The following is a 22,350-nucleotide window of genomic DNA, read 5'->3' as shown; positions in this document are numbered from 1 at the left end:
GGGGTAGTCCGTAGTACCAGTGATTAAAAATCAGAGGAAGCAGGCCTAACTGGCAGAGATGATGATGAATGTCGTGAGGGTGATGTCGAGGTTAGGGCGTTCAGGCTGTTCCATCGTCCGTCCCTGTTCTTGATCATGCCCTTGTTCTCGTCTTGCCTCCAGTTAGGCGGCACCAAGTAATGATCTTTCAAGAAGTCGCACGCCTTGTTCACCAGTGCAGGGTCCCTCCCACTCGCCAGCAACAAATCTCTGCCTCTTCCGTGGTATCTACACCCATCATTTGTCTCATTAATATTTCCAAACTACTACATGTCATCACCGCTGATTAATATACGCATGCAGTTATATGCACCAACTTTGTTTGACTATGACCGCCCATCCTTTAGTCAACTATCTAACCTATTTTTAACTTCAAGTTTTCAGTTTACAAATCGACACTTCATCCCTCTTTAAACGCAACTTGCTTTTTATTTTTCATTCATTTAAATCTTCGCGTCTCCAGAAGTCTCATCGTTGTTAAAACGAGCTATCTCCGGATCCAAATGGCATGACGGGAAAGGGATATTAATGTGTAAAATATTCGCTTCATTTCCGTCCTTGTCGATAACGACGGCATTTCTCGCACCAAGACCTCCAAACAGGTTTCTTTGTTTTCTTGAACGCCCCCGATCTCGATTAGTCTGCCTTATTTTGATCTTTCATTAGTATTTTTCCCTAGCTTTGTTTCAACCCAGGAACAACAACAGAATTACCACATGGCCAAGACCGCCTTAAATTAAATTTGTCCAGTGATCGTGATCATGTTTATAGCACGCAAGAAAATTATATATGGGTGAATGAATACTAACCCGTCAATCAAATGCAAGAGAGCCTCCAAGTTATGGGCACAAACAGGATCGTTGGTGGGCTTCAGAAACGGCGAGCTGTGATGGTCCAACTGGAACTCCACCCCAACGTGTGAATAGCTCCACGGCAAAGGCTCGGCCATCTTCATCAGCATCGACGGCACCTGCTCGTTGAACGAAAACCCAGGTGACTTGGGCACAATATCGTGCGCGTTAAACACCCTCAGAACCTTCACTCCCAGGCACTCCAACCTCTCTTGAACCTCACGTTCCCCACTCTCGGACCAGAAAACGAAAACACCGAGACCGGCACTGCTCTGCTATCCTTCTTCACGTGCAACCCCGTTTCCACTATGTCGTAAGCGCTCAATACAGCCAGCGCGCTCCCCAGGCTGTGGCCCGTGATCGTTATGCTCAGTTCCTCGTCTTCGTACATTTCTAGCAACCGCCTTACCTCTGCCAAGATCTGCTCCCTCGCCGAGTATTGCAGAACCGGCACGCGTCGTCCTTCGGAGGTGTAGAGATCCACAAAACCGGATTCCACTTTCACTGTTTGGTCCGGGCAGGGGATGTTGTTGGAGGAGATGGGTTTGAGAAAATCCATCAAGTCCACGATCCATTCCAGCCGGCTCACAGTTCCTCTCCATGCAATCGTTATGTCTCTGCGGCCCAGTCTTTTGGTAGCTCGATCATCGGAGATGGCGACATATCCCGCCCAGTTAGCGTCATTGCTCCACATTCTGGGCCATCGGGACTTCTTGAAGAAGTTGGGGAGGTTGATGTTTGGGGTGGCGTAGAGGTAGCGCGTGACGTCGTAGCCGAGTTGATTCATTCCCAGGGACTTGAAGAACTTGCCACGCGTGAATCGGCAGCTTCCACAGTACTTGGAAAAGGGGTCGTAATCGAAAGCGTCGTAGCAGGCTTGAGCCATTTCGCCGTAGCGAATCAGTTCTGATCGTAGAAGGGGGTCCATGGGGTCAAGAAGCCCAACCCAGTCGTTCTCCCCGTGGATGTCGCGCCAAACATAAGGCAGTCCTGCGTCGTGGGATTCTTGGGATGCGCCTTGTCAGCTTCTTGTTCTTCGTCTCCACTTACTCGTACTCGTTCCCTCTCGAGCTCGTTGACCATCGACGACAAGGTCGAGTCGGATTCGGACAAGACTTGCATATTGTAGATTTTCTTGTAGCTGGTTCTGCGGCTGTCGATAGAGACTTGTTACAGGCGAGGGACAATGGCGCTGGAGATTTTTTGCAGGATGGGAAGTCAGCCTGGACCCGGAGCCTTGACAAGGGAATGACGACGCCGGAGATTGAAACAGCCATTGGAGTTGTCGAGGCAAAGCTTCAATTTAATCCCTGTGGGGAGCTATGCCCATTGCTGGGGAAGCAAATAACATATTTCCGACTGCAGGGAGAATAGCACATCGATGAATTTTGCTCTTGCACAAAGATCACGTGGGTTATTTTTTAATCAGATGACCGATATCGTATCCATAGAATAAAATATAACATCTATTAAAAAATATAAACTGTTATATATCGACCTTCAACTGAACCACAGCTCAAGAAAAAGGGTCTGAAGAAAGTTATTCCCATGAGGTGGATATGTGGCATATCCTTCGAAACACACGCGGTACATAATTACATACTCCCTCCGGTCCCATTTATAAGTCCAATTTTAGAAGGTGTATTTGGTTCCATTTATAAGTCACGGTGCGTCTTTTTAGGTATATTGAGAGGTATTTCCAAAATTACCCTTCATGAGAGAGAAAAAGTAACAGGACATTATTTTTTAGATTTGTTATATAGGGGTATGTTTGGAATTTATTACTTTTTATTCTTGTACTTTTATTGTATTGGTATTGATGAGGTTGAGAAATGACTTATAAATAGAACCGGAGGGAGTATATACAAAACGACTGTTAAATTTTATTAGGACTTAGCGCGTATTCTACTGTATAAACACCCATTATCCAATTCGAGGCGCACATGGATCTCTCCTGTCCTTTGCTAGCCAGGAAAGCAGCTCGATCAGCAGCGTCTTTCCTCATGCCCATTCCCGGGGGAAAGGGGGGAACCATCACATGACAAGTTGACAACCCGTAATCGTGAGAGTTGAGTCACGACTCACGAAGGGCTGATCTCCGCGGATGTCAAAGGAATCGCGGCTTGTTCAGTTGTACGGCAGTTCTGTGACTGGGCTTCTTTCCACCGACTTCCCTCCTCATTTACCCTTCACTGACTTAAAATGAAATTCAAACCATTCAGATGTGGTGTAAATTGGATAGTCTATTTTTAATTTAATTTTATTTTAATTTTATGTTTATTAAAATAAAAAAATTTAATAAATTCATTTATTACCAACTTCTACAGTCTAAATTTAATATGTATAATTTAATTTAATATTAAATATTTTATAATTTTTATAAATTAACTATCCAAATTCATTATGAATAGTCTAGATTTAATATTAATTTTTCAATAATTTTTATAAATTTTCATTTAAATAAATATAATATTAAAACTAAAGATAATCTCCTAATGGACACTTTTCAAAAAATATTTTTATAAAAAATTATAATTTAAAAATTTTAAATTCAAACCATTCAAAATAAATCTATATAATTAATTTATAAAAATTATATAAATTTAATATTAATTTTTGGATCCTCCAAATTAAATTTAGATTGTTTTGATTGGTGATAAAATTGATTATTAATTTTTTTATTTTAATAAGCATAAAATAAAATATAAATAGAAAATAAAAATTTTAAATTTTGACAATCTAAATTTAGTTTGTACCAAATTTAGATGGTACAGATTTTATTTTAGATTAGTGAAGAGGAAATTGAAAAAAAAGTTAGTGGTGAGAAGCCAGGTCTAACAGCTCTCTCGTGATTTTGATCCCTTTAAAAAGTTAAGATATTTTAATTTAACACGCCCTCTTGATTCTCAGCGTACACACAAATTATTGGCTTGCATCCGGTATAAGATCAGCATTGAAACTGGCGATTTACTTTTCTAGGATGAAATCGACACCCACACAACAAACGTAATTATTTATGCTCTGATAAAATTCAAAAGGTAAATTTGAGGAGGTTTGTACGCGTTCAAAAATCAAGACCACGAATGTATATTAGTAATTAGTAAGTATGCTAAAATGTTGTCCATCGCCATAAATTTTGCAACGTGAACAGTGAATTAGTCTGTCTTCGTAAAAAAAAAAAGGGGGAAATACAGGATTCAGCAACAGTTGTTCTTTGTTCTGTCGAAGATTGTAATTACTTTATACATTTATACACAAGGCATTCAATTCCAGCAACATTTATACATTCATGTTTCAGAATCAAATTAGACATTAAATCAAAAGGGTCGACAATTCACAGTTCACAGTTCAAATAATTAAAACAATAATATAATAATTAAATTTAAAAATATTATATGTGTATGTAATAAAATAAATAAGAAATTGTTGTATAACTTAAAAGTAAAGTTAAATATTTCAAGATAATGATGAGTTAACAAGCCATGTGACATAACACAATAATTAACAACTCAAGTAGCCAATGTCAACATATCAGTACAACACAGCACACAATCAACTCAAACAATTACAACATTGTGTTATTAGTTCATGACTTTTCAAAGATTGGTTGAATTTTAATCGACCTAAGCTGTTCCACTAGTCCCTAGCATGGCACTAGATTAAGATAATTAACTCGGAGCTCATGGTATGCATAATGAACCACTGTAATTTATAAAATGCTATCTTCATCCAAGCTACCTAATGAAATCCTTTAACTCAAATAATAAATCCAAGCTATACCACAAAGCATGAAAAAAAAAAATCCAACAATGATAATAATGGGTCCCAACTCCAAGCTCAAATGTTACCATCGTAAAGAACATAACATGTTATTATGAAAGGTTGGTCAAAGCAACAGGCGCAACAGGACAGTCACAAAGCACGCAAAGCAAGATGCAGATTTTTTTAGCACTTCAGCCATTTGCTAACGAAAACCCTTGCTGAAGGAAGATATAAAGGCGGGGAAGAGTTGAGCAAGAGAGACAAAAGTGCAGAGAGGGTGGTTCTTTTTCCGTACAAGGAAGTTTTAACAATCAAAATCACATAATACCACATAATGTCTCAAGAAAGCAGACGGATGAATGAACCAAAATGAATGAGGAAGTGATCGAACTTGCTCGGTAACGCGCAGACGGAGGGACAATAGAGGACAGACTCGTCGTCGAAGCTCTGGCTAGAATCGTGAAGACGTGAGGAAGACGGAGTGTGGGTCTGAGCTTTGGAATCGCGAGTGAAGAGGATGACTGCAATGGAGGAGGGTTTTTTAACTTTTTACCTTTAACCTTTAAAGTTGAAATTGAGGGAAAAAGTAAGGAAAAAGTGAACCGCTCGATTCACTAATTCCCAGCTTTTAGGCGGTTTGCAATCTGACTATCTTTGTAGAACGGCCCCAACCCAATCTAAATACAAAAAGCTGAAAACAGTTAGCTTGTTCAAACCGAGTTGCCATAGTAACCAATCAAGAGCCTAATCGATCGAATTGTCTAGTTAGGAATGGATATGGTTTTGAAATCATTGGTATATACATGACAATTGCCGCCAACTTCACAAATAATCATGCAGCACAAGCGATGTTATCACCAGTCAATAGAATTTTTGCGGCAAAGAGAATGATAAAATATGAATTTTTTACAAGGTGGAATGGTACTGTTCCTGTTAGGATATGCCCATCAGTGATTCTCCGTCTTTTACGTCAAGGGCTCAAGGCAAGGGACGGGCATGCAAACGAAGTGGCCGGGCATTCTTCATCTATGAACACAGAATGGAGCTCAGTGCAAAACCAGGAATTGGTCAAATATGAAGTCTCGGGAACATTGTCGTAAATCTGTAGTTCTTATACTCTGTGTTTAGCTAGCCTGTGCTTGTTTAGATTGTATCCTAGGTTTGAGAGCCGTGTGTCAGACTGTAACAGCAATTTTTTGCCCTTCTGGTTTGCTTGGTATCTGTCGTTAGGTTTTTGAGATTAATAAAGTGTAGTTAGTTTGGCTAACAAAGGAAAAGTCTTGGGCCATCTATTCATTTGTTTATTTTTTAAAAAGCCTAACGAATGGGAAGTGTTCGGCACGCTATTACGTCACGCATGTGCATGCAAAAGGCAATGGAAGCAAAATAGAAAAAGTTGAACGGAGTGAAACCACCAAAATGGCGCGAACTCTCCCGCGCTGGGCTTTTATTTTACTCTAGGCATCCCCTCCCTTCTCAGCCCGAACGCTCCCGCTATGCAACACCACCAACCCAATACCCATCCCAATTTCGCCACCGCAGGCTCCACCGCTCCCGGCATCAGCTCCGACCCCAAGGGCGGCAAAAAGCGGGGCAGCTATAACTGTGGCCGCTGTGGTCTCCCTAAGAAGGGCCACAACTGTCACATCAAAAGTCCAATTCATCCGTCCGCTGCTACCCCTATCGATTCATCTGTATCCGCCTTTTCTGCCATTCACGAGTCTCCAACCTGTCAGCCGCCGCCCCGATATTCTTACTCCTACCTCCGTCGGGCATTGTCATTTGACGATGCCGAAGACCGAAACGGCGGATTCGATCCGCTTGAAGCGGACGATCGGGAGGCTGGATACCCGGATTCCTCCGGTCTGGACTCGGGCGGGTTGCCAGTAAACATTCTCTGGGACGTGCTGCGGAGATTGCCGCCGACAGGGCTGTTGTCGGCTGCGAACGTTTGTAAAGGGTGGAATGATACGGCGAGAAGGGTGTGGAGGGCGGCGGAGGAGCTGAGGCTTAGGGTTCCCGCCAGAGCTCAGGTCGGGTTTGTTGCATCAATTTTGCAGAAGTGTACCAGTCTTGTGAGGCTCTCTCTTAGAATGGAAAGGTGTGGAGTTTGTCTGATTCGCCGGTCTTTCAGATCTGCAGTTCTACGTTGCTGATTCGGTTCTATTTAACTAAATTAACGAAGTTAAGTTTCTTAATTCAAGACGTTGAAAACGCCGGAAATTAGTGGTCAAACGTGGCAGGATGCAGAACTTATAAAGTGCGGGATGAAAGATCGAAAGCAACTGTTCGATGTTAAATCTATGAACAAAAAATGGAAAAAAATCAATAAATTATCTTTATTTCCAAACAAACGATGGCAAGATACAGGGCTGAGCTATTAGCAACGGAGTAAGAATCAGGATTAAAAATGAGACTGAGACTGAGACTGCCGGACAGTTTCCTAACAAAAGACCCATAATCATTGGATTTACTTGGAACTGTATCGAAACTTGTAGTATTTTTAAACTATGCCGCTTGCTGCACCGATTTTTTTTTTTTAAAAAAAGAAATGTTAAGCTTATATCTACTTTGATTTTGTAGATCTTCACACATTTTCGTTGATACTGCAGTAATGTCGATTCAACGATGCTGGCTTGCATTGCATTCTCGTGTCCCAATCTGGAATTTATGGAGATCTCAACATCTAATGCTGCAATCAATCGGATCAATGGGTAATATTCATGATTCTGTTCTTTGTCTTTGAACTATGTTCTAGATTTCTTTGTTTTTGAACTATGTTCTAGATTGATATGGAAAACCAGCTTTTCAATTCTCAAGCATCGTGCTTTCGTTTGTGTAAAGATATGTTTCCGATAACGTCATGTTTCAGTGTTTTGCGTTCGGGGATTCTTTATGTCAAAGATGAATGAACAACTCATGTCTATCTATTCTTTAAAAAAAAAAAAACTCATGTCTACCTGAATTTAGTGGCGTTTGTTTTGTTTTAAACATCGTTTATGTTTGAGTGAGTTTCGGTTGTCATTTACAAAACCACATTTGCAGTGAGATTCTGGATCTGTTTAGCTTGCCTATGTTTCACATTGCTCCTATTTGATTCTCTCTAGTCTTTTAACATAAAAACTAGATTGGGTGCTCTGTATTAATATTCATTGGTTGTCACCAGTGTACTGCATGTTTTGTGTCTGAATTACCGTATGTTAGAATTGTGATCAATATCTGTAATGGACATGTCCATAACAAATATTACATTTGTTATGAATTGGCATTCTGTAACATTTGTCAAACTTGTAAATCTAAAACTTTTTAAAAATTTTCTGTAGTATAAATTTTCTATATAGTATATCCTTTTCCATGCTAGTAATCTAGTATCCTAAACTTTTACTGAATTATCGTATCTGCATAAGCATAACTGTTTTTTTTTTGTATTGATTCTCCTTGCGTCACTTCCAACCTCATTTTTTTTTTTTGGGTTTTTGGGGGCTTTGGGCCGTCCTGTTTCAGTTTATGATCCTAGTGTTATCAGTTATGCAAGATTAACTCGGTAAAATGTTTCGTTTATCTGAGCATATGGTTTATTTTATTCATAATTTTGAAAATGCAGGGAAGAATTGGGTCGATTTGTTGCTGACAAACGAAGCTTAAAAAGCCTAAAAATTGAAGGTTGTTCTAATCTTGGGGGTTTGGTACTCTGTTCGTCAAGCCTCACAACGGTCTGGCTATCGGATCTGTTCTCGCATTCTAAGATGGTGATTACTTTCCCTTTCTTCTTTAATTTTGTAAGGTGTGATCATTGCCCAAGTTGATAGTACGCTCTTTTAGTTATTGCATTCAGAATGGACTCTTCTATGATTATTAATCGATGCTTTGATGCACTAGGTATTTAACTGTCCCCAGTTGAGAGAGATTTCCTTGGAATTTTCCCGCCAAGAAATTGATGGCACCGATATCACTACTATGGTTGATGGTTTAGGAAGAAGTTGTCCCAAGTTGCAAAATATACATATAGCTTCGGTGCGGCTTTCTCATGCTGCTGTGCTTGCTCTTACGGCTGCCCAGTTGAGGTTTGTCAAAATCCTGTCGGAGTAGACGTTCTGTTCTGCAGTTACTGGCAAAAGCTATATAAAGTTAGGTTCATCAAATGATAGTTTATGAACCGCGTTGCTTTGAGCTTTCTTAGATACTCCATCGTCTGCCTGTTCGTTAGCATGACAAATCACTTTGGTGTTAAACAACATCTTGCAACAAGTTAAGTGCCATATAATTTAGCTTCTACTTAATGCCTAAGATTTTATTGGTGGAAATCTGCATTCAAAATTCGATAAATTCTTTGTTAATCGAGGTCACATTCCCTTTCAAGCAATATGCTGTTCCGGTATTTCCCTTTCACGTGTGTTCTAAAATGTCAGGCACGCGCACACAGATTTTAGACAATTGCAACTTGCGAAATCCACTCAACTGAGAAGCTTGTTTAAATGTTTCATTTTTCAGGGGTCTGCGAATGCTTTCACTTGTGCTTGGATCTGACATAACCGATGCTTCTGTTGCTGCAATCACCTCAAGCTATCCAAATCTAGAACTGCTTGATCTCAGCGGGTATGTTCCTGGAAAATGCAATCAAGTTAAGAGACATCAAAGGCTTCATTGCAACTCAAGCAACAAAAAACTTGAGAGAAAGTTCAATATGAGCATCAGAAGTTCAAATGAGCTACTTTTATTTATCTCTGTTTATCTTGCCTTTTAGAAATATGTTCAACCGCTCACTTTGATTACAGATCTAGCGTGAGTGACAGTGGAATTGGAATGATCTGCAACGTATTCCCAGAAACATTGTCAAGACTCCTCCTTGCTCTCTGCCCAAATGTGACCTCAAGTAATCACCCTTTTTATATATTCAAATGCTTCATGAGCTTGCTTATTTGCATACTTTTCTACCTGGCTAATCTCCTGTCTTACGTTTCAGGTGGTATACAATTTGCTACAGCCCAATTGCCGCTTCTGGAACTTATGGACTGTGGCATGACCATATGTGATCCTAGTTCTGAAAATCGTATGAATGATGAAAACAACTGTGAATTACCGAAAACATCTAGCACTAATTTGCCACTTGTGAACCAGAAATTAATCATCAAACATAGCCGTTTGAAGAAACTAAGTTTATGGGGCTGTACTGGCTTAGACGTGAGTTCTACCGCTCTAAAGTACATTGCATATCTTTACTCCAGCTTCTAATCCTAACAGTTTCACTTCTCCATCTAATATACAGGCATTATATTTAAACTGCCCGCAACTGGATGATCTGAATCTAAATTCTTGTGCAAATTTGCATCCAGGTAATCATTTCATTTTCCCCCCTCCTTAGCTAATTAACAGGGGAACGAGGCATTTTTTCAGGGAATTTAAAAATGTACTACGTTTTTTTTTTGGAGGGGGGGAATACGATTGATTATTTGCTACAACTTTTTCAGAGAGACTGTTGCTTCAATGCCCAGTTTAGTAAATGTGCATGCATCAGGTTGTCAGGATATTTTAATCGAGGCCATCCAAAGTCAGGTAACAACTTTTCGGAATTTTCCTTCTATTGTACATGTCACATTCACAGAAATTAATACAATAATTTCCCCCCTCATGAAAGAGATAATCAAATGATTTTTTTATAAGATTATTCTTGTTTTCTAACTAATATTGCACTAAAACATGTAAAAAAAATTAAAAGAATGAAAATGAAATTGTTATTGTTATATATTTTATATTGATGAGCAAAATCACAAAAGTTCACGAACAAAGCATTTATACTCATCGTACAAAAGGCCCCGGGTTTGATCTATGATTTTTGACCGTTGAAACATGTGATGTTTCATCTAGTAGAGTAGACTAGTACTTTTATCCTTGGGAAAAAAAAATCTGGTACTTGTATTTTTTGCTTCTATTGCTGTCTAATGTTTTATTTCCATTTTTTAGTAATTGTAATTATGCTTTAATTAGGTCTTTATTTCTGTTTTTCCCCCTTTCCCAGGGAGCTGTCTGCCTGTGTTGTATCTCTGTCCAAACTTGAGAGATTCGTAGGAGAAAATCATGTGTTAATGCCTCGCGTGAGAAAATTAAGGCTGCCTCTGAGTTGAGGATGTTTGGAATCATGACTATCACTAACAAGTGAGATGGTGGAAAAACAAAATTCCACGTTGTGACATACTACATAGTGAAGTGAAGAAAATAAAATTATGGAGATTTTGTTTTAAAGATTAACGAAAAGGACGAGGGTTTAGGAAGGAAAATCAAACAGCGATAACGAAGAAATTTTTGAATTTCTAAATGACAAGAAAGATGATTGGCAATGTTAAAATTATTTTTGGGTTGAGTAAGCGTTGAAAATTTGTTTGATTATTTTGAAATTTGAATATCTTCATTTGTTCTTTCATGCTTGTTGGTTAATGAGTTAGGATTTAGTGGACAGATTTTCCTATTAATGGATTGAAGTCATGTTTTTCCTTAAACAGTGGTGAATCTCCTGTGATCTATATTTCTTTTAAATTACAGTCATTTTGTTCGAAATAAAATAATTGAGACTGAAATTCTTCAGTAATTTTAACAGTACACGTTCTCATCATAGTTTTGTTCTTGCAACATTCTCGCAGGTCTGCAGCGCTTTTACATCTATGGAAAGCCTATCACCTAGTAAACGCCTGCCTGATGGTTCCAAAAGGGTCCAGGTTCCTTATTTTCACAGCAGCGAGGTAATGCTAAAAGTAATGTAGATTTTATTTTACTGAAACTTTTTCGTTAGTCTCCGGAAGTTGAAAGTGAAACTAACAAGGGAATCTCAATTCCATGCTGAGAATCTGAAATGTCTCACTCATGATGCCATACAGCCCTTGGGCAATCTTGGCGAACATATTCTAGAATTGAAGGTGGTGCATGCAAATGGGATTAAATAATAAACATTTAAACCTTTGCATGGACATCTTATAGCTTGCCTCGCCTTGCTGTACACAATGCGAAGATATGATTAACTGGAACTCTAAACCTAACAGATAATTTTAATCCTTTTGCAGTCGCCCGATGAGGGAAAAAAGCGTGGGAGAATTGAGAGACGGCTTTGTAATGTGATTGTTGACTGATCTTTCCTCTTGCTTGATTTTCCTGTATAGATGTGTAATATCTTGTCATCTAATCTAATCTCCAAAGGCAGAATCCACTAGGTGCTAGATAGGTTTAAAATTCTTGTTCGAATCAGAATTACTGCTCTATGATTCTCTTTGTTGCCGGCTTGCCGCTGCCTGATGTTCATGGTTATCATCATAATCAGCAGTCAATGTAGACTACTCTGAATGACTCCACGACATTTAATGAAATAAATTATTTTTCCGACGTTGCTCAGTTGTTTTATGAGATTATATCAGTTGATCCAATTTAGGTGTTGCTATTTATTAGTATTGATTTTATTTTGGGATGTAATGAAATGAAAAATAAATAGAATAAAAGCAAGTTTTTTTGTTCATGAAAAATATTCCATGTATGCCTACACCTAAAAAAAGTATTGAAAGGGAAAAACTGTTGATTAATAATTATAAAGTTATAACGAGTATTGCACAATGTTTTCCTTCACTTTTTCTATCGAGAAACCAAATTCTTGCCGCTGGTCCAAAAAATAAAAAGATTCATGCCAGCTTGAATCGTTACTTGATAAACTGGTTATATCTTAGCCAATCAACCTATTAGATGGGTTGTCGGAACAAATAAATAAATAATAGAGAAGATAATCGAGGTGGAGTGTCGTGAAGATATTTTTAGGTGAAATGTTGTGAGGAAATTAAATCTTGTGTAGACATTTTTTCATTAAGAGCACACTTAAGATTTGAGTGGTAGCTATACTGATTCGCGAAAACTATATGATCCTATTAAATTAAAATTAAAATTAAAATAATAGTATTTTTATTATATTACCATTAAAAATTATTATATTGTCATTATATTTTATTTAAAATTTAATAATAGACAACAAACTTATGCGTTCTTGAGCACAGGCAAGATCTAGGCAAGATCTACCCTACCTCTTGGAGGTTCAAATTGTCGTCACTGACTATTTGTCTTATTTCACCAAAAGGGTTTCGGCTTCGCATTTTAGATGGGAGAATTTTAATTAAAAAATTTTGACCACACTTATAAATAAAAAAAATACAGGAGAATCAATAGTTGTCTTAAAATTTTAAACCATAAACAATAAAAACAAGTTAAAGTTAAGGCATAAATGTAACACCCTCAAATTTACAGACCGATTTTCACAAGTTATTAATTCAACAAATCCTTTTTTTTTTATTTTATTTTTTCATTGAACCCTTATCATGGTAGAAAAATTTCTACCACGATACATCCAAGACAATATACCACAGGTCTTAAAATATCTCAAAAAAAAACAATTAGAACCATGAGGGACAGACATGATCCTCATAGCATGTTATTCAAATCAGATCATAAATCAAGAGGACAGACATAATCCTCTTGGTCATATAAATACTTTTAATAAAAAGGATTAGAGTTTACATGCTTCACAAAGAAGATATGTCCTAAGTTGGCACAAGATACATTGTATAATCTAAAATAAGAGGCAACGTAAAAGATGGTGTCTCATACACCACAGTTACACCTCTGGTGCTTTCTCGGCCGGACTCGCTCCTGTAAAAATATTAACCACGGGGAATGAGACTTAAAAGTCCCAGTAACCAAAAATTAATATGTAATGATGCATGCGGATGTAACTAATCATGCGATTGCTAAGTGGGCACACAAAACATTTAACCGAACAATACTTTCAAACAAACCGAACAAGTATTTAATTTGCATGACTGCACCTTATATCCTCCTTTCGCCATGCTCGGACGCCAAATCACCCGGCCAAAGGTGAGTTGGACCAAGCGACACGCCACTCATTGGGTCCAATGAGGGCTTACCACGTGGTAATAATTAACCGAACAGAAATTCCCATTAACACCATACATTAAAATACCCTGACAAGTCATGCATCATTCAAATATCCAAACAGGAATATATCCGAACAATAATATCTCATCATGATAAACAAAAATAAATTTTTAACCCACTTGGCAATAATTTCAAACAAGTATATACAGTATTTATTTTCAATAATTCATAATTTTTCCAAACAACAAAACAACACATAACCATTCACAAACACACTCATCACAACACATTAATAATGGTTACCTTGTGTCTTGAATAACAAGTTCCCCTTCACAACTCCTTTTTCACCACTATCTTTGTCAATATAATCTACATAATTATTTCACAATACTATATATTAATTTTACATTAAAATAAATAACTCTAATTTAAATAGTTAGAAAGTCTTAGATCTATAATCCATATTAACACTAATTTAAGATTTATGCCTCATTTAACTTCCCAAATTCTTTTCTAAAATTCTCGTACCCTAATAAACTATTTTTTTTTATCCTCAAATCACTTCTAGTATCACAATTTCATCCTTCTATATTCTAAAAATTCGTCCAAAAATAAATTAAATTTTAAAATTATCCTGAAGCCTCAAATCACCTTTCTATAACCTCAAAAATACCTATTCATACTTAAATAAATATTTAATAATCATAGGTTTATCCCTACATCTCAGATTCCACATAAATTCAACCATATAGATCTAGATTTTAACTCAAAAATTCTTAAACATGAGTTTCAACCTCAAGAAAATATTCTATAATATTTATTATATCCCTAAGAGTTTTAACCTATATTTTTAATCCATCATATCATCAGATTAACTATCCTATAGAAAAATCCTAATCAAAATATTTACTCTATCCTACAAAATAATCATATCACTAGAAAGCTAATATTATTTAAAAAATAACTATAAAATTAATTTTGTAATTAAATAAATTTTTAAATGCTAATCTAAACAGGAAAGTTAGAACATACCTGAAGAAAAAAGAAAATAATCCCCCCTTGCGAGAAAACGCCGAGCAACGTGAGAGGAAGAGAGAAAAATAATATAAAAATGGGATTGTGAGTCCCAAAATTATATAAAAAAAAACTATAGGTTTGAATTTAATTATTCAAACCTTTGGGCCCAAAGTTGCAATTTTCTCTAAATTGCATCTTAGCCTCTCATGCTTCCTAATGCACACACCCCCTCCTTTTTATACATGAAGGCACCTCTTCTCTTCCCTCATCTAACCAATGTGGGACTTAGAAACAACAACCTTCCACCCCCCTTTTTTTTTGTTCCTTCTACCTTTTTTTTTTTTAACACACACATAAAAAAAAATTATTTATGTATTATATCTTAACTAAATATTGCTTATGTGGTTTTAAATTTAAATTTTTAAATTCATAATTAAATACCTAATCATAATATTATTTCTAAATAACCTCAAATAATATAAATTCCTATTATTATCATTTTTTTCCTCAAAACCTAAATTCCACAATTTCTTTATTATATAAAAATCAGGATGTTACAATTCTCCCCTCCTTTTAGAAATTTTGTCCTCAAAATTTAATAGATAAGCTTAGAAACTATGTACCTAAGCAAATAAATGTGGATAATCTCGCCTCATACTCTCCTCGGTCTCCCAAGTAGCATCACCTAGGGCTCCACCCTTCCAAATCACCTTCACGAGTCGGATGGTCTTATTGCGTAGTTGTTTGTCCTTAAAGTCCTCAATTCGCTCCGGTTCGGATCTAAAGGTCAAATTCTCCCTCAATTCTACTTCTTCAGGTTCAATAACATGGGAGGGATCCGGGTTGTACTTCTTCAACTGTGATACGTGGAACACATTATGGATACCTGCAATCTGTGGAGGTAATGCAACTCTATATGCAGTAGATCCAATTCGCTCCAAGATCTCATACGGGCCCATAAATCTAGGTGTCAATTTCTTTGCCTTAATGGATCTACCAATGCCTGTCACTGGAGAAACCTTCAAAAATACATGATCTCCTACTTCAAACTCTAACGGCCGTCTCCTCTTATCAGCATAGCTCTTCTGTCGGCTCTGAGCGGTTAGCAATTTTTGCTTAATCATTGCAATCTTCTGGGTGGTCTGCTCTACAATTTCTGGACCAATGATACTCCTCTCACTTAATTCTGTCCAACATAAAGGCGATCTACACTTCCTTCCATACAAGGCCTCATAAGGCGCCATCCCAATACTAGAATGATAGCTGTTATTATAAGCAAATTCAGCTAATGGCAAATGATTATCCCAACTACCTGGTAGTTCAATGGCACAAGCTCTCAACATGTCCTCCAAAGTCTGGATCGTCCTCTCTGTTTGGGGGTGGTATGCGGTGCTAAAACTCAGTCTGGTACCCATAGCCTTCTGTAGCGCACCCCAAAAGTTTGAAGTGAACCTTGGGTCACGATCTGACACAATTCTAGAGGGTATACCATGAAGTCTAACTATCTCCTTAATGTATATCTCAGCAAATTTCTCTAATGTAGAGGTAAACTTGATCGCCAAAAAGTGAGCTGATTTGGTGAGTCGGTCTACTATCACCCAAATAGCATCCTTACTCGAGGGTGTTCTTGGCAGTCCAGTGATGAAATCCATAGAAATATCATCCCATTTCCACTTTGGAATATCTAACGGTTGCAGTGTTCCAGCTGGCTTCTGATGTTCTATCTTTATCTTCTGACACGTTAAACATCTAGAAACAAATTCAGTTACATCTTTCTTCATTCCTGGCCACCACCAACCTCGCTTCAAATCATGGTACATTTTAGTTATACCGGGATGAATTGTATATTTGCTCCTATGAGCTTCTTCTAAAAGGATATTCCTCAATCTTGGATCATTAGGTACACAAACTCTACCTTTATACTTCATCACTGTGTCCTCAGAGATGGTAAAATTTGGGGCCTTACCTACCACTATCTCCTTCCTTATATTCCTTAAGTAGTCATCACTCTGCTGTGAGACTCTGAGATCTTCCCAAATTTGCTCTCAAAGTCTGCTACCTGGAGTGCGGCCATTTGATGTTCAATCACATCTACTGGAACATCATGAAAACTGTTCCATAAATGATATTCATGAACCATCAAATGTGCAGCATGAATAGTCTTTCTACTTAAGGCATCAGCTACCACGTTAGCCTTACCCGGATGGTAATGTAATTCAAAGTCATAATCCTTTAGAAATTCCATCCATCGTCGCTGCCTCATATTAAGCTCTTTTTGATCAAATAAATACTTCAGGCTCTTATGGTCACTGAAGATTTGAAACTTAGATCCATACAAGTAGTGTCTCCATATCTTCAGAGCAAACACAACTGCAGCTAACTCCAAATCATGAGTAGGGTAATTTTCCTCGTGTGGTCTCAACTGTCTGGAGGAATAGGCAACCACTCGGTCATTTTGCATCAAAACACATCCTAAACCCTTTAAAGAAGCATCAGTGTACAGAGTGTACGGCACCACAGGGTCAGGAATAGTCAATACTGGAGTAGTGGTTAACCTCTTTTTCAATTCTTGGAAAGCAGCTTCACATTTGTCAGTCCAAATAAATGGGGCATCCTTCTTAGTCAGCTTAGTTAAGGGCATCGCAATTTGCGAAAATCCCTTAATAAAGCGACGATAATAACCTGCTAAACCTAAAAAGCTTCGTATCTCTGTAACAGATTTTGGCTGTTCCCACTTCATCACTGCATCAATCTTGCTAGGATCCACCGCAACTCCATCTCTGGACACAACATGGCCCAAAAACTTTACTTCTTGGAGCCAAAATTCACACTTGCTTAATTTGGCATAAAGCTTATGTTCCCTCAAAACTTGCAAGACGATTCTTAAATGTTCACCATGAGCCTCCTCATCCTTTGAATAAATAAGAATGTCATCAATAAACACTACTACAAACTTATCTAAATAGGGTCGAAAGATCCTATTCATGTAATCCATGAATACCGCAGGAGCATTCGTAAGTCCAAACGGCATCACCATGAATTCATAATGCCCATATCTCGTCCGAAATGCTGTCTTAGGTATATCCTCTGCTCTCACTCTCAATTGGTGGTACCCTGACCTTAAGTCAATCTTTGAGAAAACTGCGGATCCCACAAGCTGATCCAGCAAATCATCGATTCTCGGAAGTGGATATTTGTTCTTGATGGTTACTTTGTTCAATTGTCTATAATCAATGCACAATCGGAGGCTTCCGTCCTTCTTCTTTACAAAAAGGACTGGAGATCCCCAAGGTGAAACACTCGGTCTGATGAAACCCTTCTCAAGTAGCTCTTCAATTTGCTTTTTCAGTTCCGCTAACTCTGAAGGGGACATCCGATAAGGAGCCTTAGAAATTGGCCCTGTACCGGGTACCAATTCAATTGAGAACTCTACCTCGCGCTTTGGGGGTAAACCGGAGACTTCGTCTGGAAATACATCCGCAAATTCTTTGACAATTGGGATATTCTTCACGCCTTCATCAATCTCAGCTTGGATAGAGAAGAAAACCATGTAGGCCTGGCAACCCTTCTTCATACATCTATCAACTTGCGCCGCCGACAAGAAAACATGATCTTGAGTCTCGACTGGGGTCACCGACAAAGAAGATAAAGACACACTCCTCTCTCTACAATCTAGGATAGCACCATTTGCAGCCATCCAATTCATTCCCACAATTACATCCATACCTCTCAGTGGTAGGATAATTAAGTCCATAGTTGTTTTCCTATTTTTAAACTCGACTACTAGGTTAAGGCATGCCTTAGCAGTCCTTACAGATTCTCCCGCAGGAGTAGACACATTCATATCAAAAGGTAAAATACACACAGGCAAATCAAGGTTCTTTACACAAGTTTCAGAAATAAAAGAGTGTGTAGCACCCGAATCAAATAGTGCAACAATATCATGATGAAGGATTTTGATGTTACCTCTAATGGCATCTGGGGAGTTCATGGTGTCCTGAGTAAGAGCAAACACACGGCCAGAGACAGTAGGATGTTGGGAAGGGTTCTTCATATTTGAGCCCTGGTTGTCCCCACAAAACTTTGCAATGTGACCGGGTTTCCCACAAATGTAACAGACCCAACACTGTCCGAAATGACGACGCCCGCATTTAGTGCACTGTTGAGAGCTCGCTGTACTCGGGGCAGGTGTAGATACTGTTGGGCTCCTCTGTGACCCGTGATAACTACTATGATAGCTCCTCTGTCCTTGGCCCCTTTGAAATGGACCCTTCTGCCTTCCTTGGTTCCATGAGCTACTCGAACCCTGATGGTTTTTCTTCATAATGCCTCCGGTGGGTCGAGGGTAGGTTGGGGGTCTACTATATGAATAACCCCTCTTCTCTCTCTCGACCTCCTTCTTACTGCGAGCTACTACTTGTAGTTTTATGCACATTTCATCATAATCTCGGATATCTAGATGAGCTAATTGTTCCCTCAATTCTGGTCTAGCCTTCTCCAATAAGCGCTTAGCCTTCCATTCGGAATCATCCCTATACTGCAGGTACGTGGAGTATCTAGATAACTCCTGAAACTTAGCAATGAATGTGTCCTCATCGAGGTTCCCTTGCTTAAAGGCATGGAATTCCGCTTCCTTCTCAGACCTTAACTCTGATGGAAAGTAATGCCTGAATAATTTTTCCTTGAATTCCTCCCAGGTGAGTGTAGAATCATCCCTGGGCCCTGCTGTCTCCCACCAATCTCTTGCTCCTTTCACTAGGAGCACTAATGCTACTTGTACTTTTTGATTGCTGGTGCATGTGACTACTCGAAAGATGGATTCGAGTCTCTTCACCCATTCCTCTACCACGGATGGTTTAAGGTTACCATCAAACATAGGAGGGTTAAACTTCCTAACAGTTTCCCACACATCAGTAATGGTCGGTGGGGCTCTCTGTTCCTCCTGCCTAATTTCCTTCCTTCTAGACTCATGATCTCTCGGAGTGGCAGGATGTGAGGAACTGCCTTCCCCCACATGACTCTCAACATGAGCCCTATCTCCATTTTCAGTTACCTTTTCCCTCTTTAGCTCCGTCAACTCTTGTTCGTATCCTTGAACCTTGTCTGTTAATGTTTTTACAAGCATTCTCAATTCCGCCAAGTCAGGCTCCTCATTTGGCAGTGGCGGTGGTAGGTGCTCATGTTGAATCCTGAGTTACCACGAGTAACAGGCATTTTCTCTCCCCTCCTAAAGGATACAAGATATAAATAATAAAATTAGCCTAGCTATATCATGGCCATACAATGAGAAGCACCATAACAATGTATATTGCCAACCGTCTATATGCTCTGATACCAATATGTAACACCCTCAAATTTACAGACCGATTTTTCACAAGTTATTAATTCAACAAATCCTTTTTTTTTATTATTATTTTTTTCATTGAACCCTTATCATGGTAGAAAAATTTCTACCACGATACATCCAAGACAATATACCACAGGTCTTAAAATATTTCAAAAAAAACAATTAGAACCATGAGGGACAGACATGATCCTCATAGCATGTTATTCAAATCAGATCATAAATCAAGAGCGACAGACATAATCCTCTTGGTCATATAAATACTTTTAATAAAAAGGATTAGAGTTTACATGCTTCACAAAGAAGATATGTCCTAATTGGCACAAGATACATTGTATAATCTAAAATAAGAGGCAACGTAAAAGATGGTGTCTCATACACCACAGTTACACCTCTGGTGCTTTCTCGGCCGGACTCGCTCCTGTAAAAATATTAACCACGGGGAATGAGACATAAAAGTCCCAGTAACCAAAAATTAATATGTAATGATGCATGCGGATGTAACTAATCATGCGATTGCTAAGTGGGCACACAAAACATTTAACCGAACAATACTTTCAAACAAACCAAACAAGTATTTAATTTGCATGACTGCACCTTATATCCTCCTTTCGCCATGCTCGGACGCCAAATCACCCGGCCAAAGGTGAGTTGGACCAAGCGACACGCCACTCATTGGGACCAATGAGGGCTTACCACGTGGTAATAATTAACCGAACAGAAATTCCCATTAACACCATACATTAAAATACCCTGACAAGTCATGCATCATTCAAATATCCAAACAGGAATATATCCGAACAATAATATCTCATCATGATAAACAAAAATAAATTTTTAACCCACTTGGCAATAATTTCAAACAAGTATATACAGTATTTATTTTCAATAATTCATAATTTTTCCAAACAACAAAACAACACATAACCATTCACAAACACACTCATCACAACACATTAATAATGGTTACCTTGTGTCTTGAATAACAAGTTCCCCTTCACAACTCCTTTTTCACCACTATCTTTGTCAATATAATCTACATAATTATTTCACAATACTATATATTAATTTTACATTAAAATAAATAACTCTAATTTAAATAGTTAGAAAGTCTTAGATCTATAATCCATATTAACACTAATTTAAGATTTATGCCTCATTTAACTTCCCAAATTCTTTTCTAAAATTCTCGTACCCTAATAAACTATTTTTTTTTATCCTCAAATCACTTCTAGTATCACAATTTCATCCTTCTATATTCTAAAAATTCGTCCAAAAATAAATTAAATTTTTAAAATTATCCTGAAGCCTCAAATCACCTTTCTATAACCTCAAAAATACCTATTCATACTTAAATAAATATTTAATAATCATAGGTTTATCCCTACATCTCAGATTCCACATAAATTCAACCATATAGATCTAGATTTTAACTCAAAAATTCTTAAACATGAGTTTCAACCTCAAGAAAATATTCTATAATATTTATTATATCCCTAAGAGTTTTAACCTATATTTTTAATCCATCATATCATCAGATTTACTATCCTATAGAAAAAATCCTAATCAAAATATTTACTCTATCCTACAAAATAATCATATCACTAGAAAGCTAATATTATTTAAAAAATAACTATAAAATTAATTTTGTAATTAAATAAATTTTTAAATGCTAATCTAAACAGGAAAGTTAGAACATACCTGAAGAAAAAAGAAAATAATCCCCCCTTGCGAGAAAACGCCGAGCAACGTGAGAGGAAGAGAGAAAAATAATATAAAAATGGGATTGTGAGTCCCAAAATTATATTAAAAAAAAACTATAGGTTTGAATTTAATTATTCAAACCTTTGGGCCCAAAGTTGCAATTTTCTCTAAATTGCATCTTAGCCTCTCATGCTTCCTAATGCACACACCCCCTCCTTTTTATACATGAAGGCACCTCTTCTCTTCCCTCATCTAACCAATGTGGGACTTAGAAACAACAACCTTCCACCCCCCTCTTTTTTTTGTTCCTTCTACCTTTTCTTTTTTTTTTAACACACACATAAAAAAAATTATTTATGTATTATATCTTAACTAAATATTGCTTATGTGGTTTTAAATTTAAATTTTTAAATTCATAATTAAATACCTAATCATAATATTATTTCTAAATAACCTCAAATAATATAAATTCCTATTATTATCATTTTTTTCCTCAAAACCTAAATTCCACAATTTCTTTATTATATAAAAATCAGGATGTTACAATAAAGGCGTTCAAGATAACTTGATTATGATCCTTAAGAACTCCCTTACAACCCTCAACATCAGTTTGTTCTAAATAAGCTCTATTAATGTACAATCCTAGGTTGTCACGACTAGACACAATAGAAGAATTCGCGCCCAAGTTCCTTATTAAACTGAAAAACTAATATT

At 37.5% G+C, this 22,350-nt stretch overlaps 2 protein-coding genes, 1 long non-coding RNA gene and 1 pseudogene across 3 annotated transcripts; 1 reads left to right on the top strand and 3 right to left on the bottom strand.

Moving 5' to 3' along the window:
- Positions 1-45: 45 nt before the first annotated feature.
- On the bottom strand, positions 46-1,911 carry LOC129299031 (phospholipase A1-Igamma1, chloroplastic-like; the record flags this gene model as incomplete). The annotated part of the gene is given in 4 exon segments (XM_054937479.1): positions 46-110; positions 113-267; positions 849-1,104; positions 1,107-1,911. Coding segments are annotated over 4 exon segments (1,281 nt in total), but the record flags the coding sequence as incomplete, so codon positions are not given.
- A 4,185-nt stretch (positions 1,912-6,096) lies between these two features.
- On the top strand, positions 6,097-12,020 carry LOC129299037 (F-box/LRR-repeat protein 17-like; annotated as a pseudogene).
- A 1,139-nt stretch (positions 12,021-13,159) lies between these two features.
- Positions 13,160-19,318, bottom strand: LOC129299032 (uncharacterized). Its single transcript, XM_054937480.1, has 2 exons — positions 18,555-19,318; positions 13,160-13,325 (listed from the first exon to the last, which is right to left on the bottom strand). Exons 1-2 carry the CDS (start codon positions 19,021-19,023, stop codon positions 13,291-13,293), a joined length of 504 nt encoding a protein of 167 aa, XP_054793455.1. The 5' UTR covers positions 19,024-19,318; the 3' UTR covers positions 13,160-13,290.
- A 934-nt stretch (positions 19,319-20,252) lies between these two features.
- On the bottom strand, positions 20,253-21,828 carry LOC129299033 (uncharacterized). The gene is made up of 3 exons (XR_008590470.1): positions 21,634-21,828; positions 20,903-20,968; positions 20,253-20,353 (listed from the first exon to the last, which is right to left on the bottom strand). It is a non-coding gene; the product is annotated as an uncharacterized LOC129299033 (long non-coding RNA).
- Between the last annotated feature and the right edge of the window lie 522 nt (positions 21,829-22,350).

Source organism: Prosopis cineraria, unplaced genomic scaffold (assembly GCF_029017545.1).
Source record: "Prosopis cineraria cultivar Desert tree isolate PC_DT_omini unplaced genomic scaffold, ASM2901754v1 PC1011, whole genome shotgun sequence".
Classification (NCBI taxonomy): Eukaryota; Viridiplantae; Streptophyta; class Magnoliopsida; order Fabales; family Fabaceae; genus Prosopis; species Prosopis cineraria.
This window is presented reverse-complemented; position numbering and strand designations above follow the sequence as displayed.